We start from the raw sequence: 18,275 nt of genomic DNA, 5'->3' as shown, positions 1-18,275 counted from the left end.
TTTCCTGTAACACTTTAAGGGATTTTTGTGTTTCTTCTTTAAGGACTTATAATTGTCTAGCAGTGTTTTCCTCTAATACTTTAAGGACTTTTACCTGTTGAGTAGTGCTCTCCTGTATTTCTTTAAGTTAGTTATTAATGCCCTTCTTAAAATCCTCTACCAGCAACATGAGATATGATTTTAAATCTGAATCTTGCTTTTTGGATGTGTTGGAGTATCCAGGACTAGCTGTAGTGGGCATAGTGGGTTCTGATGATGGTGAGCAGTCTTGTTTTCTGTTAGTATGTTTCTTATGTTTGCCTTTCACCATCTGGTAATCACTAGTGTTAGATGTTCTAGCTGTCTCTGGATGGAGCTTGTTCCTCTTGTGATTGTTTAGGCTCTGTCATTACTCCTGGGAGTCTAACTCTATCTTGAGTCCCAGTGATCAGAGTACTCTCTGCAGGCAAGCTCTCCTCTTGCAGGGAAGGTGCACAGAAGTCTGGAGCTCAGATCTACCTCCTGAGTCCTGGGGTTAGAGTCCTCCCTATAGGCGGACTCTCCCCTGGTGGGGAAGGTGTTCAGGGGTCTGGGTCTCAACTCTGCCTCCTGGCTGAGGATGAAGTCCCAAAGGGACTCTGTCCAAGAAGTTCTGTTGCTTCTGACACCCATGTGCTCTCCTGCATACACTGGTCTCCATGATCCCAAGATCCTGGGTGTGCTAGGTCCTGCAGAGTTCACACTGAAGATGGCATGGGGCTGGCACCTATCTGAACACACCCCAGCAGCTGGTTGGGCAGGTTTCCTTTGTTCCTGTTCCTGCTGGCACAAGACCCTCCGGGATATTTGGGACAGATGTTGTGTTCCACTCACCAGTGATCCCAAGATCCTGGATGTGCTACGGCTCCTGCAACATTAGAGTCCTCTGGGGACCTTGGGACCCTCTGCTGAGTTCTCTCCCAAGATGGCGTGGGGCTTGTGCCAACAGGAATTAATCCCAGCCACTGGTCAGGCAGGTATCCTTTGTCCGTGTTCCTGCGAGCAGAAGACCCTCTGGGTTTTTTGGAACAGATGTTGCTTTCCAATCACCAGTGATCTCTGTATCCCAATTTTTTTGAATTGACTTATTTGGCTAATTGGTATTTAATTTCTTGAGTTCTTGGTAAATTTTGGATATTGGACTTCTGTTGAATGTGCGGTTGATGAAGACCTTTTCCCATTCTCCAGGCTGTTTTTTATTCCTATTGATAATTTCTTTACCCTAGTAAATATTTTATATTTCATGAGGTCAACTTTATTAACTTTTGATTTTATTGCCTGGGCTATTGATCTTCTGTTCAGGAAGTTGTCTCCTGTGCCAATGAATTCAAGGGAGTTCCCCATTTTATCATCTATTAAATTTAGTGGGTTAGTTATTATGTTCAGGTCTTTGATCCTTTTGGACTGGAGTTATGTGCTGTATATTAAATATGGCTTTATTTTTATTCTTCTACATGTAGACGTACAGTTAGACTAGCATCATATGTTGAAGATACATTCATTTTTCCATTGTATAGTTTTGGTATGTTTGTCATATATCAAGTGTCCATAAGGGTAAAGGTTTATTTTTGACTGATGTTATTTCTTGTCAATTTTTATGCCAACATCATAAAGTTTTTATTACTATTGTTCTGTACTATAGCTTGAAATCAGGGATAGTGATAATTCTAGATGTACTTTTCTTATACAGGATTGCTTTACATACCTTGGATCTATTTTTTCCACATGAAGTTGAAAACTGGTTTTTCAAGGTCTGTAAAAATTGTTGTGGAATTTTGGTGGGAATTGCATTGAATTTACAGATTGCTTTTACCAAGATGTCTATATTTATTATGTTAATCCTCCTGATCCATGAGCAGGGGAGATCACTCCATCTTCTGATACTTTTCAATCTCTTTTTTCATCAAAGGCTTAAAGTTCTTGTCATACAGGTCTTTCACTTGCTTGTCTATAGTTACAGCAAGATATTTTATATTATTTTTGGCTACTGTAAAGGGTGTTATCTTCCTAATATTTTCTTCCCTAGGTACTGTTTAAGGGAGGGCTACTGAATGTTTTGAGTTTATTTTGTTTACCCACTTTGGTAAATGTGTTTTTTAGCTATAGGATTTCTCTGGTAGAATTTTTGGGGTCGCAAAAGTATTTTATTATATCATCTGTGAACAGTCATACTTTAACTTCTTCCAGTCAATTTTGAATCACCTTGATCACCTTTAGTTTTCTTATTGCTATAGCTAAAACTGCACGTACTTTATTGAATAGTTAATTAGAGAGTGTGCAGCCTGTCTGGTATCTGATTTTAATGAAATTGCATTTTATTTCTCTCCATTCATTTAATCTTGGCTACTGCATTGCTATATATTGTGTTTATTATGTTTATGGACTCATCTTCTACCCTGGATTTCTCCAGGGGCATGCTTTCATTAGCAGGTAGGGCAGCTTCTGATTGAGCAGAGAGGGCAAGCTTGACCACCATGCCTGCTCCTGAGGCACAAAGCAGAAAGTTGCTCAGGCATGAGAGGAAGGGGCATCTGGGATAGTATTAATGTGGGGCCACTGAGTGCGAAGTGATTGTGATGGAGCCATGACAGAGAAAGAGCAGGGAGAAGGCTGTGTCTTTTAAACCTGAAGAGGGTGAGCCTGTCTCAGCTAGGGTTGTCAGTACTTTCATTCTGTGGGCTTATATTTGTATATGTAACTCCCTAACCTGGACTTATTTTTATGTGATGACAAGTTATTCATGATAGAATAGAGGAGAAATGTCTTGTCCAAAGGGAATTTTTCTTTGTCCTGTTGGCTTTGGAAGAATTTTACATAAGTCTAAATCACAAATCTTTTCTGCTGATTTAAGAACTGGCAGCCACCCTGTAGTTTTGAGTTGTTGTTGTGCTACCAGATTTTGTTTTTTTGTTTTTTTTTTGTTATAAGGAGAAGTTAGATATGTCTTTTATGTGCTGCCAGGTATTAGGCACAGGCTCAAGTGGCCTTCAGCCAACACCCGTGATTAGCTCTAGCCAGAAGACTTTAGTTGTCCCTTTGGCTCCTCTAAATCTTCAAGAAAGCACTTTTTGTCTAGAGTTGGGGTGTGAGAGGAACACTCATCTGCCATTATATTGGTTATAGTGTGGCTGTTGTTCTTGTCCCATGTGGCTGCCAGTTGTCAGTCTATTTTTCCAGGCTGTATACACTACCCACACAGATCTGTGGGGGCTTTGCCCTGGCTAGAGTAGTCAAAAAAATTATACTCTCTGGAGGGGAGAGGAGAGAAAGATCAATATAGCCATTGCTCTTTTCTGTGGCTGTTGCTACTCTAGAGCAGAAAAACACTACTTTCTACAAAACAGATGGGCTGGCACAAACAGAGAGGACCATCTCTGTTCTTCTGCCTCTACTAACTAGACTGCTGTCACTTCTTTAAAGTTAGTGCTTCAGGAAAGAACTCTATTTCCCAGGAAGTGTTATAACGCTTATATGACAGAAATTCTCAGATGAAGTTTGATAGAATAATTTTCATATATTTATTCCTATTGGATAGGGTCCTATATACGATTGGAGGTGGGTTGGAGTCTGACAAAAGATTCTTCATACTGGCTTGGTCTGAGATGTTAGGAATGCCTCATCTATATACACAGAAAATTGGGATGTTACCCCTATGTGACAGATTGTCATGATCCTCTCCATAGGGTGCTGTGATCACAAGACAAGGGCAAGTTCAGGAACAGGTAAAACAACTTTCATCCTCTGGCATGAAATTCCAGGGCTTCCAAATCTACTCAGCCTTACCAAGTTTCCCGACAGAGCCCACTGCCCCACACTTTGTTTATTTTATTTTCATTGGTGTAGAATCACTTATTTCCTGTGATTTCTTGTGTGCAGTTCACCTCCTTGGAGTTGGAGTTTTCCTTTTAGTATTTTCTGTAGGTCTAGATTTGTGGGTAGATATTGTTTACATTTGCTTTTGTCTTGGAGTATCTCATTTTCTCCACTGATAATTACTGAGAGTTCTGCTGGGTATAGTTAGTATTCTAGATTGTCACCCACATTAGAGATCACAACTGTCTGCAACTCCAGATCCATGGATATATCCCTGCAGGCATAAATGTGCACACATCAGTGGATGCTTGTAAAACACCCATAAAGTACAATGAAATAAATATTTTTTAAGTGATTTTTCAAAAAGGCATTCCTGATTATTTATTTTTTGTTTTTATTAGGAAGGATAATAGTGGATAATAACTATTAAGGATATAGGAAGTAAAATAACTAGTTTAAAAACAAAGGCAGTAGGCTTATCAGTGATAGTTCCTGCTCTGTCCTGCTGTAGAGGTCCATCAGATGACCACAGTGGCAGCAATCTGAAAGCAGAAGTGGGAGAAGTGGCATGCACTTCAAGTGCAGTAGCCAAGTGGTTGTTTGTGCTAATTTGTTGGGAACAAAATAAAAAGGGTCTGGGGGAGCCCCTGGGGAAAAGGGGGATAGGAAAAATATGCCCCCCCCAGAGTTTCCCTATTCTCTGGTCAGTCAGGTGTGGGGAGACTGCCAGGCGCTTTCCACTTGGCCCTGGGTGGGCATTGCCTTGGACCCACGCAGCAGGGGGTGGAGAAGGGGCGGCCCTGACCAGTGACCCCCTGGAGCTACCTTGCTATCACTCCTGGGCTGCAGTAGGGAGAGAGTAGGGAAGAAGTTCCCAATAATGAGCATAGCGGGCCTTGATGGAGCAGAACAGAGACTCTATGGGTTAAGAGTTTATTATAGAAATGCAGGGAGAAAGAGAGAAGGGAGGGAGGGAGAGAGAGAGAGAGAGACAGAGAGAGAGACAGACAGAGAGAGAGAGAGAGACAGAGACAGAGACAGAGACAGAGAGAGACAGAGAGACAGAGAGAGACAGAGACAGAGACAGAAAGACGGGGAGAGAGACAGAGACAGAAGTGGAGAAGACAAAGAGAAAGGAGAGAGGAGAGAAGACAAAGAGAAAGGGAAAAGGAGAGAGAAGAGAGAGAAGTGAGAGGACAAATGAGTGAGAGTAAGAGTAAGAGAATAAGAGAGTGTGGTGGGGCTGAACACCCCTTTTTATGGTCTTCACTGTTGCTAGGTAACTGGGGAGGAGTTTAGCCTGAAGGTCAGAAGCTTGGGCCATTGCTTACGTGACTACTGATCATGCTTCTTTTGTGGGGGCTGTGTGAGGTAGTAACCTAGGCAGGGGCTGGAGTTCCAGGAGCATGAAGGAATGCCTACCATGTCATGAGGTGAATTATGACCATCAGGGTTTAGACCTCAACTCAACTGGAGACCAGCCTGCAATTCCCCACACTAATTCACTAAGACTTCAGCCTTCTAAGAGGCTGCAAGATATCTCTCTGTTCATGCACTTCTAACTTTAGAGTCTCTGTTGAGGTGGATAAGTCATGTGGAATCTTGATAGGCCTTTTTATGTCACTTGATATTTTTCTCTTACACTTTTAAATATTCTTTCTTTGTTTTCAAGATTTTGTATATTGATAATTATGTGAAGGGAGGATTTTCTTTTTTCTTTTTTCTTAGGTATTTTCTTTATTGTATTTCAAATGTTATCCCATTTTCCTATGTTCCCCTCCAAAAATTCCCTATCCCCTACCTCCTCCCCCTGCTCAATAGCACACACTCCTCCTTCCTGGTCTGACATTATCCTACATTGGGAAACAGAGCCTTCACAGGACCAAGGGCCTCTCCTCCCATTGATAACCAACTAGGCCATTCTCTGCTACATATGCAACTGGAGTCATGAGTTCACCATGTGTCTTCTTTGCTTGGTGGTTAGGTCTGTAGGAGCTCTGGGGGTACTGGTTAGTTCCTATTGTTGGTCCTCCTATGGAGCTGCAAATCCCTTCAGCTCCTTAGATCCTTTCTCTCCCTCCTTCATTGGGGACCCTATGCTCGGTCCAATGATTGTGAGGATCTACCTTTGTATTTTTCAGGAACTGGTGGAGTCTCTCAGGAGACAGCTATAACAGGCTTCTGTCAACAAGCACATGTTGGAATCCACTTAAGTGTCTGGATTTGGTGATTGTACATAGGAAGGATCTCCAGGTGGGGTAGTCTCTTGCTGGTCACTCTTTCAGTCTCTGCTCCACACTTTGTCTCTGTAAGTCCTTCCATGGGTATTTTGTTCCCCCTTCTAAGAAGAACCGAAGTATCTATACTTTGGGCTTCCTTCTTCTTGAGCTTCATTTGTTCTGTGGATTTTATCTTGGGTTTTCAAAACTTCTGGGCTAATATCCACTTATCAGTGAGTGTACACCATGTGTCTTCTTTTGTGATTGAGTTACATCACTCAGGTGCAGTTCCTATCCTGGTGTTGGAGTTTTCCTTTTAGTTTTTTCCTGTAGGGCTGAATTTGTGGATAGATATTATTTACATTTGCTTTGGTCTTGGAATATCTTATTTTCTCCATCTATGGTATCTGAGAATTCTGTTGTGAATACTTAATATTGTATACTTTTCCTGTAACTTCATAGAGGCTCCAAGAAATCTCTCTGGTCATGCCCTTTTAAACTTTAGAGTCTCTGTTGAGGTTGATAAGTAAAATGTAATTTATCTATTGGTAGGTAACTGCTTTCTTTAAATAAAAATGTTCTTTTTCTTATAAATGTGTCAGTTCCACGAAGTCCCATATTAATTATTCACCTTTGTGCCTATGCTATGAATTTTCTGTTAAAAAAGTCTTCACCCATTCCAGTGAATTCAAGGTTAATCCCCATTGAATTTTGTATCTGGTTCAGTGTGTCTTCTTTTATGTTGTGGTCTTGGCCCATTGGGAAATGAGCATTTTGCTCTGCAATGAGTATGGAAATATTTCCATTCTTCTCTGTGCAGAGATCCACTTTACCATCATCATTTGATGAAGATGCCTGCCTTATTCCCAATATGTATTTTTATACTCTATTGAATTCAGGTGCCCATATGTATTTGGGTTTTCAATTCAGTTTCATTCACCAAAGTGTCTGTTTTTAATGCTGATACCATGTAGTTTTTGTTATGATATCTCTGTAAAACTGGGTTCAGTCAAGGATAGTGATGACCCCAGCAGTGATTTTATTGTTCAGGACTGTTTTGAGTATCTTGGTTTTTTCGATGTGAAGTTGAAAATTATCCTCTGAAGTTATAAAGAACCATGTTAGCATTTTTAAGGGTGTTGCCTTGAATCTTTAGAATGGTTTTTGTAGGATGATCATTTTAATATGTTATTCCTATAGATCCATGAGCATGGAAGAATGTTCCATCTTCTCATATCTATTTCAATTTCTTTCATCCAACACTTGAACTTTTTATCACAGAAGACTGTAACTTGTTTTGTTAAAGTTATGGCAAGATATTTAATATTACTTGATGATTTTGTGAACTGGTTGTCTTTCTCAATCCAATTGTCTTTTGTATATAGGAGGGCTTCTGATTTATTTTTAGTTAATCTTGTATTCAACCACATTGCTGAAAGTGGTTTTCAGATGTTGGCGTTTCCTGGTGGAAGTTTCATGGTGAGTTATGTATACTATCATATCATTTGCAAATAATAGTATTTAGACTTCTTCTTTTCCAGATTGTATTCCCTTGATTTCCTTTACTTGTTTTATTGCTCTAATTAAAATTTGAAGCACTATACTGAGTAGATATGTAGAGAATACACAAATTGGGCTTGTTCCTGATTTTAGTGGAATTACTTTGTGTTTATCTGAATTTAATTTGTTTTTGCATATATGCTTGCTGTAAATTGCCTTATTTATAGTTACATATGGTCTTTGTGCCCTTAATCTCTTCAGCATGTTTGTAATGAAGGTACATTGGATTTTGTCAAACACCTATATTGTATCTAATTCTACGTTCATTGTTTTTTTAAATTCATTTATATGTGTTGCATTTACTTATTTCTATATGTTACCACCACTGAATCACTGGGATGATTCACCAGGTTTGTTTGTGTTGTTATATTCAATTTCAAATATTTTATTCAGTATTTTTGAAAACATATACATAAGAAAAACTGGTCTGTAATTCTTTTTCTTTGAGTCTTTGACTTAAGTATCAGTCACCATATCAAATGAGTTGACAGATATTCCTTTTGTTGCTTCTTATGGAATAACTTGAGAAGTGTTGGAGTTAAATATTTTTTGAAGATCAAGGAGAATTCTGGACTAAAATAATTTTTTCCTGACATGGTTTGTTTGGGAGGATTTAATGACTGGTTCTATTTTGCTGTGTGTTACTGGTCTATTTAAATTATTCATATGATCTTGATTTAACTTTGATAGTCATATTAAATGATAAAAATTTCCATTGTATTAAGAGTTTACAGTTTGGGAGAGTACAAATTATTAAAGTATCTCCTTATTCACTAAATATATGTTGTTATGCCTTTCTTTTTGTTTCTGATTTTTTTTAATTTGAAAAGTCTCTGAAACAATCAACAAAGGGGTGAGGGAACCTGAAGATACTATATCTACATTCCTGGTTGAGGGATGGGACAACCAACTAACCCAAAAAAGAACCCAGAACTTCTCATGTCTAAAGGAAATGTAGGTAAAAAGAGTTGAGCAGAGACTGAAGGAAAGACCATCCAGACACTTCCCTACCTGTAGATTCATCCCATCCACAGCGACTAAACCTAGACATTATTGCTGATGCCAACAAGTGCTTGTTGACAAGAACCTGATATACTTATCTCCTGAGAGGCTCTGCCAAAGCCTGACCAATACAGATGCAGATGTTCTGATGTTTTCAACTGACGATTGGAATGAGCATGAGGAACCTAATGAAGAACTTAGTGGAAGGACTAAAGAATGGTGTGGGTTTGCAACCCCATAAGAATAACAACAATATTGACCAACCAGGACTCACCCAAGAGCTACCAGGAACTAAACCACCAAGTAAAGCATACACACAGAGTGACCCATGGCTCCAGCTGCACATGTAGCATAGGATTGCCTTATCTGTTATCAGTGGCTGGGGAGGTCCTTGGTCCTGTGTAGGCTTGATGCCAAAATTATGGCGAACACTGGGGCAATAAGGCAGGAGTAGGTGGCAGGAGGACCCTCATAGAATGAGGGGGCAAGGGGACTTGGATAGGAGTCTGTTGGTGTTAGAATGAACAAGGGGAAGAAAAACTGGAGGAGAAGGTCCTTGTGATCTCTTGGTGACAGGTTCTGAAAGAAAAGGAGATAAAAATATTCTCTTATAGAATTGGAAATGAGACTGGGGGATTGGATTTAAGGAACAGTAGAAGTGCTGCTGTACATCAGCTTTAGCCTGCATTTTGCCCTCAGAAGAGCAGCTCTTGGGATAACAGAGGGTTTATGTTGAACAAGTGGGGAGTGGAAGGCAAAGGTCAAGATCTGTAGAATCCACAGAAGGTGAAAACACAGGGCCTCAAAGGGCTGCCAATATTATTCTGCTAGAGAGCTGGGAAAGGTGTGGGGGGATTTGGTCTAAGAAAACACAGAAAGTGGAAGGTCTTGGGGGTAGCTCACTTGGTTTTCTAGAGGCTATAGCCTACATTTTACCAGAGCATGTTTGTTTGAGTTGGAAACTTGGATACAGCAATGAGTGGGGGAGGTAGATTGGAAGGGGATGAGCTATGGTATCCACATAAGATGTGGAAAAAAGGGAGGCTGAAGCTTGTACTCTGTTGCATCACTAAAGGTGATATTGAGGGATATAGTCTGGGAGAATAGTTAGAAGAGATGATCTGCATGTAATCTTCCTTGTTATCTGTTGGGTATATCTTCCATGCTGTTTAGCTTTTTTCAATATCATTCTTTTTTTTTACAATTGCCCACATGTATTCACTATATCAGTGGTATACATCCCTCCTATTAGCACTTGTCAATACATTCTATCTTAATCATCCCTTTACCAGTTTCATGATATTTTTTCAAAATGGTACATTACCTATTTGGTTTAATCATGTTCATCTTCATGACCGCTGTTTTCAGATTGTCGTGGGAACCCAATGTAGTCATTAATTTTTACACTAGTAAAATAATTCACTTCTTTCTTTGACTATATTTGAAGGAGATAGTTTATCAAAGAAGGATAAGATAATTTCCTCATTTTTCTACAACCCTTTCTAATGCATAATGAACCAAGAAACTAATGTTTAATTTTTGAGAGTTTCTTAAAGCAATGAATGTATTGCCTAGAACTAGGCAACTTGCAGTCTTCATCTTATAATCATTATGACTTTATTTCCACTAAACCTTAGAAGGGATAGTTATAAAGTCCTTGTTTATGGATAGGGATTAAAGCATCACTTATTTCAAGGTCTTTTACAGCTATATATCTAGGTCTCCATCACAGGTCACTGTTAAGATAGGCTTCTTGGAGTAAGGATGAGAGTGTCATGTGTTGATGTAAATAAAACCAAACAATAGACAATTGTTTGACAATAAGTAGATTATGTTTAATGGGAGCATTGAGTTTATCCTTATGTGATATGAATTCCTACCACCATGAAATATTATACGGGTTCATAGTACCAGATATGATATACTTCTTTGATAAATATCACTTCCCTATACTTAAGCTGTATGGTAGGTCCACAGATATATTCAGTATGTGCAGAATAAGAGAACTTCAGTCATGAATACCAAATCCTGCAAATTTGATTTTAGTGATTGTATTTTGAAGCCACACATAATGCAAAATATGGTAAAAACACATATGATAACAATTTAAAATTCAACATATCACTGATGCATGATGCAGAATGAGCAAAACCTAATGTTAAAATAATGTGATATCCTTATATAAATCAGTTAATGAAATAGATATTATGTTCCTTAATCAAGACAAAGATGGAATTCTAGTCTCAAAGCATACATTGTGCAATAAAAAAGCAACAACAAAATACTCATAATAGAAGCTAAGGGACAAGTTGTTAATGTGCAAAAAGTATGAGAAGAAAATGAGTAGCCTTCCATGGTCATTAAAGAAATAAAAAACAAAATATCAAAGGAGAAATTTGATTTTTCTAAAAATAAACTCAATAAATGTTATCTTTAGATATAAAACAGAGACAATCCCCTAATGAGGTGATAGTTTTCAGAAATACACAAAGGTTTAATGTAATGGGAATTATGGAATTCTAAAGGGAAGTGCCTATGTTTTTTTCACTTAAGGAAAAACTCACAAATATTTAAAAGAAAACCATTCAAAGCCTATTTTTAATACCTAGTAATAATTCTGTCTGTATGTGTTAACAAATAATGCCATAGCTAAATGTAACAATAAAATATTTGTAAAGAATTTAAGTTTCAAGAATGTAATGGCATTTATTTGTTTGAAATCATTCAGACTGTAAATCAAATTGGAGTACCCAAGTGGTTTTATGAAATGAATGAATATGGGTACCAATTCAAAGAACATCATTTAGAAAGTGAATTTCAAACAATATTGTCAGTATTATATAAAATATATGTACAAAATTAGACACTTTTCATAAGATGACCTCAGAACCAAATTACAATTATACAATATTTTCTAAACTGTTATGACTCATAAAATAGATGCAACAGAGTCACAAATTGAGGCAAAGCATACAAAGACAGAACAAAGGCATTGGACTTTTGTAATTTTTGTCACTATAAGCACTCTAAAGACTAGAAATGATTCAGAGTACATAAAAATACTTCTAAAACAATAAAGGAAGATTACTCAGGAAGCACTTTGATGAGCGTGGAGTAATTAATATATTAGGGGAGAAGGTAAAAACCTGAGGATCGATTCACAGTCACTCTCACTTCTAAACAGATATGGAGCAGTGTGTGAAGTGTCCAGAAAGTCACTATGCCAACTCAGAGAAGAATCACTGCTTCCAGAAATCTGTGAGCTTTTTGGCTTATGAAGAGCCCTTGGGAATGGCACTCACCATCACAGCACTGTGCTTTTCTCTACTCACAGCTGTGGTTCTTGTAGTCTTTGTGAAGCACAGAGACACACCCATTGTCAAGGCCAATAACAGGACTCTCAGCTACATCCTGCTATTGACACTCTTCATCAGTTTTCTCAGTTCCTTGCTGTTTATTGGCCAGCCCAACACAACCACCTGCATCTTGCAGCAGACAGCATTTGGAATTTTGTTCACTGTGGCTCTCTCCACAGTGTTGGCCAAAGCTATTACAGTGGTTATTGCATTCAAGGCCACTGTTACAGCGAGAATGGTGAGATGGTTAATGGTATCAAGAGCCCCTAATTTCATCATTCCCATCTGCACACTAATCCAACTAATTATCTGTGGAATCTGGGTGGTTACCTCTCCACCCTTCATTGATCAAGATACTCATGCTGAACATGGTCACATCATCATTGTGTGCAACATGGGTTCAACAGTTGCTTTCCACACTGTCCTGGGGTACCTCTGCTCTTTAGCACTTGGGAGCTACGCCATGGCCTTCTTGTCCAGGAATTTACCTGACACATTCAATGAAGCCAAGTTCCTGTCATTCAGCATGCAGATATTCTTCTGTGTTTGGATCACTTTCCTCCCTGTCTACCATAGCACAAAGGGGAAGGTCATGGTGGCTATGGAAGTGTTCTCCATCTTGGCTTCCAATATAGCACTCCTTGTATTGATTTTTGCCCCCAAGTGCTACATTATTTTGTTAAAGCCAGAAAAAAACTCCTGTCTTGGTGTCAGGCACAAAACCATTTAAGAAGGAATATTCACTTAAATTCATTTAAAAATTTAAAATTTATCTATCATAATAAATTAAATATTATGGTTTAAGCTAGTGACACAGAATTGTAAATATCTTATTCAGGTATAATATGATATGATTGTATACATTCATAATTTCTTCATCTAATTGTATTAGATTCTCCTAGTACTGAACTATGAATTTTATTTTATGTTTTGGATTCATTACATGTTTTTTGTAACATAGTTTCACTCTGTGCCCTTGTTAGCCTACAGTCTCATAACTATACAATTGAGTCATGAGCAGATTGATATAAAGTGCTTTCCTTTGCATAAAAGTGCTACTCTGGAGGTCAACCATGTTGCATTCGTTTTGCATTTCTTACATTAAAAAATTTAATGTGATTGATTTATTTGATTTTGGACTCCAGAACATTCTATTATTTTCTACTCTATAAACTGAAAATTACTACAGCAAAGTGTCTTTTAATATTCAATCTAACAGGTTCTTATTTCTAGTGATCAGAAAAAAATGCCATGGTTTCAAATAACAGTAGAAGTTCCTACTATTTTAATGTTTGTTACATGAGAGAAAATGAAGCTTGTTACTCTAGGGGGCTACAAAGGATGCCGGAGTTATAAGTAGCATTTGTTTATACACTTAGAGCTCAGGTACAGGATGTGAGTGTCTGATCAGGTGCTTCGGAGGCTTTTATGAGCACACATATTGGAGAGAGGCATGCAGGTTCAGCTCAGATAAGAAGAGTATTTTGGGGATGGTGAGATGGCTCAGCGGGTAAGAGCACCCGATTGCTCTTCCGAAGGTCCTGAGTTCAAATCCCAGCAACCACATGGTGGCTCACAGCCATCCGTAATGAGATCTGACTCCCTCTTCTGGAATGTCTGAAGACAGCTACAGTGTACTTACATATAATAAATAAATAGATATTTAAAAAATAAATTAAAAAAAAGAAGAGTATTTTGTAGGAAGCAATTTGTAAAATTCTACAGCAGAGGTAATATGGAGGTTATATACTTCACTGAAAAAGGTAAAACACTTTCCTTTTTTTAATTGGTTATTTTATGTATCTACACAACAGACATTGTCCTCCTTCCTGGTTTCTTTTCTCCTCCACAAATCCTTCCTCCTGCATCTATGAGCGTGCTCCTCCACCATCCTACCCTCTCCCTGTTCGATGCCCTAGCATCCCCCTTTGATGAGCCATCGAGCTTCCACAAGACCAAGGGACTCTGCTTCTGTTTGTACCAGATAAGGCAATACTCTGCTACATATACACCTAGAGCCATGGGTCCCTCCATGCATACACTTCAGTTGGTGGTTAGTCCCTGGCAGCTTTGAGGGTTCGGGATGGTTGATATTGTTCTTCCTATGGTATTGAAAACCTCTTCACCTTCTTCAATTATTCCCTTAAATTCTCCATTGGGGTCCCTGGGCTCAATCCGATGGTTGGCTGCAAGCATCCACACCTGTATTGGTCAGGCTCTGGCAGAACCTCTCAGGGAAGAGCTTTATCAGGCTCTTGTCAGCAAGTGCTTCTTGGCATCAGCAGTAGTATGTGATTTGGTGTCTGCAGATATGATGGATCCATAGGTGGGGCAGTTTCTGCTCAAGTTGTCATCCCTACAGTTCCTTTCCATAGTAGCAAGTCTGAGGTAATACTTTGAGGTGCATGGGTGTCCCCATCCCTCAACCTGGGGTCTTGCCTAACCATTGGATATGGTATCTGTAAGTTCTAGCTTCCCTTTGTGAAGTATTTGGTTAAAGTTATCCCAGTTGGTTCCTGGGAACCTCCTGCTTCCCTGGCATATGGGACTATCTAATGGCTACCCCCAGTTCCCTGTACTCCACTTCTACACACCTCCATTCAATTTCCTGATCCTCTGCACATCTTCCCCATCCCCTCTCATATCTGATCCTGCTCACTTTTCCCCTCCCCATCCTCTCTCCCTCCCAGAACCCTCCCCCCTCTTCCTCCCATGAATATTTTGTTCCACCTTCTAAATTGGACTGAATGATCCACACTTTGCTCTTTCTTCTTCTTGAGCTTCATATGGTGTTTGAGTTGTATCATGGTTATTCCAGGATTTCTAGCTAATATCCACTTATCAGTGAGTTTATACCATGTATGTTCTTTTGTGACTGGGCTACCACACTCAGGAGGATATTTTCTAGTTCTGTCCATTTGCCTACAAATCTCATGATGCCCCTGTTCTTAATAACTGAATAGTATTCCACTGTGAAAATCAACCATATTTTCAGTATCCATTTTTCCATTTTGGAACATATGAGTATTTTCTATCTGCTAGCTATCACAAATAAGGCCGCCTTGAACATAATCGAACATGTACATGGTAGGGCATCTTCTGAGTATATGCCCACAGGTAGTATTGGTGTATGTTCAGGTAGATCTATTTCCAGATTTCTGAGGAACCTCCAGATTTCTTTCTTTCTTTTTTTTTTTTGAGACAGGGTTTCTCTGTGTAACCCTGGCCTGGCCTGGAACTCACTTTGTAGACCAGGCTGGCCTTGAACTCAGAAATCTGCCTGCCTCTGCCTCCCAAGTGCTGGGATTAAAGGCATGTGCCACTACAACCTGGGTCAGATTGATTTCAAGAGTGGTTGTACCAGCTTGCAATNNNANCAACAATGGAGGAGTGTTCCTTTTTCTCCACATCCTCACCAGTATCTGGTGTTACCTGAGTTTTTCATCTTAGCCATCCTGACTTGTTTGAGGGGGGAATATCAGCATTGTTTTGATTTGCATTTCCCTGATGACTAAGGATGTTGAACATGTCTTTAGGTCCTTCTCAGGCATTCACTATGCCTCAGTTAAAAATTTTTTGTTTAGCTCTGTACCCCATTTTAAAGTGGGTTTTTTGGTTCTCTGGAGTCCACTTTCATGAGGTTATATATATATATATATATATATATATATATATATATATATATGGGATATTAACCCTCTATTGGCTGTAGGGTTGGTAAAGATCATTTCCAAATCTCTTGGTTGTACCTTTGTCATATTTAACAGAGTTGTATGGTTTTCTCTAGTCTAATTTCTTGAGTTTTTTTTTATATTTTGCATACTAGCCCTCTATCAGATGTAGGGGTCTGAAGATCTTTTCCCAATCTTTGGGTTGTCTTTCTGTCCTATTGAAAGTGTCATTGAATCTATAGATTACTTTCAGCAAGATAGCCGTTTTTACAATATCAATCCTGCCAATTCATGAGCATGGAAGATCTTCCCATCTTCTGAGATCTTCCATTAATTTTTTCAGAGACCTGAAATTCTTGTAATATGGATCTTTCAGTTGCTTGGTTATAGTCACACCAAGGTATTTTATTTTACTTATGACTAGGATTTGTTATTCTTTATATCACTTTTTTCTATTTGGTTGATTTCTGCCCCACATTTGACTATTTCCTGCCCTCTACTCTTCTTGGGTGTTTTTGCTTCTTTTTGGTCTTGGGCTTTCACTTGTGTTGTTAAGATGACAGCAGCATCTCTCCAATTTCTTTACCAGGGCAATCAGTACTATGAATTTTCCTCTTAGCACTGCTTTCATTGTGTCCCATGAGTTTGGGTATGCTGTACCATTGTTTTCAATGAATTCTAGGAAGTCTTTAATTTTTGTAATTCTTCCCTGACCAAGTTATCATTGAGTACAGAGTTGTTCAGTTTCCATGAATATGTGGGTTTTCTTTTGTTTTTGTTGTTATTGAAGTGTGGGATGGATGGTATTGTTTCAATCTTGTCATAGTTGAAGCTTGCTTTGTGACTAATTTTATGTATACTTTTTGAAGAAGGTATCATGAGGTGCTGAGAAGATGGTATATTCTGTTTTAGGATGGAATGTTCTGTATACATATGTTAAATCCATTTGCTTACTCCATTCTGTTAGTTTCAATGTATCTCTGTTTTGTTTCTGTTTCAATGACCTGTCCATTGGTGCTAAATATTTAGAGGATGTGATGAAGTAAAATATGTTTCAAATGAATAAAAAAGAGAATTGAAAATAGATTAATCAATATAAGTAGCTATGTGAGAAAATGACTTTATCAAGCCATTGAAAATCAATGTTGGCTATCTAGAAACATAAAGAGTAGAGAATACTAAAGGATACCCAGAAAATACTCCTAGAAACTAAATATAATCAATTACCACAAATTAGTAAAAAAGATGAAGAATGTTAAGAAGCTGAGCAATATTATATCATTTGCTTCCCAAAGAGTATAGAGTGGGCAAGTTAAGATACACAAAAAGTGTTCAACTTCCATTGGAATTAGGGTAATGGAAATAATCACTACTATATCTATGTAGGAAGGTGAACTGATAAATTTCATAGTGGCAGAGACAATGTGTATTCACGGGCTAACATATGTTGTTAGTGAGCATGAAAGTTGGAACAAACATGAAAAGGCAAACAGTGAATAATATCAGTCATAAGTGGAATTGTCAAACTTTGACTTCACAAAAATTCACAGTGGAATAATTGAACAAGATAGTGGAGAAAACACATAAGAAATAGAAGTCAAAGACATATTTTCATGTGACTTTTTTTAGAACTAAGTTGTTTATTGCTCTCATCTCAATTGATAATCTTAAAGATGTTTGATGGGCTAAGTGACCTATTTGATTCTTATGGAAATCCTGTGTTGATATGTGACTCACAGTCTAGCTAAAGATTTGGAGCAGATAGCTGAGATTAGTTCAAAAAGCAAGGCTGTGTGTTTAAGGCAAAATTTCTGAGGCAGAGTCTGGGCCAACCAGAGCATACAAGATTTCAAGATTTTTAGTGTCCCCAGTGCTGAGTTGGTGGCTTTTGAAAAGAAATCATGAAACTGGTAAAGGGATGATTAAGATAGTATGTATTCACAAGTGCTAATAGGAGGGATGTGTACCTCTGATATATTGAATACATGTGGGCAATTGTAAAAAAGTGATATTGAAAAAAGTTAAACAGCATGGAGGATATACCCAACAGATAACAAGGAAGATTACATGCAGATTATCTCTTCTCACAATTCCCCCAGACTTTATCCCTCAATGTCACCTTTAGTGATGCAACAGAGCACAAGCTTCAGCCTCCCTTTTTTCCACATCTTATGTGGATATCATAGCTCATCCCCTTCTAATCTACCTCCCCCACTCATTGTTGTATCCAAGTTTCCAACTCAAACAATCATGCTCTGGTAAAATGTAGGCTATAAATTCTAGAAAACCAAGTGAGCTGCCACAAGACCTTCTACTTTCTGTGTTTTCTTAGACAAGCCCCCCCCCACCTTTCCCAGCTCTCTAGCAGAATAATATTGGCAGCCCTTTGAGGCCCTGTGTTCTCACCTTCTGTGGATTCCACAGATCTTGACCCTTGCCTTCCACTCCCCACTTGTTCAACATAAACCCTCTGTTATCCCAAGAGCTGCTCTTCTGAGGGCAAAACGCAGGCTAAAGCTGATGTACAGCAGCACTTCTACTGTTCCTTAAATCCAATCCCCCAGTTTCATTTCCAATTCTATAAGAGAATATTTTTATCTCCTTTTCTTTTTTTTGTGACCTCTTTTTTTTATTTT

At 38.5% G+C, this 18,275-nt stretch overlaps 1 protein-coding gene across 1 annotated transcript in view; it reads left to right on the top strand.

The window, feature by feature from the left end:
- The window catches only part of LOC110314859 (vomeronasal type-2 receptor 116-like), a 45,238-nt gene extending 32,540 nt beyond the window's left edge, over nucleotides 1–12,698 (top strand). Inside the window, exon 6 of the mRNA XM_021189068.1 lies at nucleotides 11,797–12,698. Within this exon, the coding sequence (XP_021044727.1) occupies nucleotides 11,797–12,698 (902 nt within the window). The remainder of the gene's footprint in view (nucleotides 1–11,796) is intronic.
- The last annotated feature ends 5,577 nt before the right edge of the window (nucleotides 12,699–18,275 follow it).

This window comes from Mus pahari, unplaced genomic scaffold, assembly GCF_900095145.1.
Source record: "Mus pahari unplaced genomic scaffold, PAHARI_EIJ_v1.1 scaffold_8089_1, whole genome shotgun sequence".
NCBI classification, from domain to species: Eukaryota; Metazoa; Chordata; class Mammalia; order Rodentia; family Muridae; genus Mus; species Mus pahari.
This window is presented reverse-complemented; position numbering and strand designations above follow the sequence as displayed.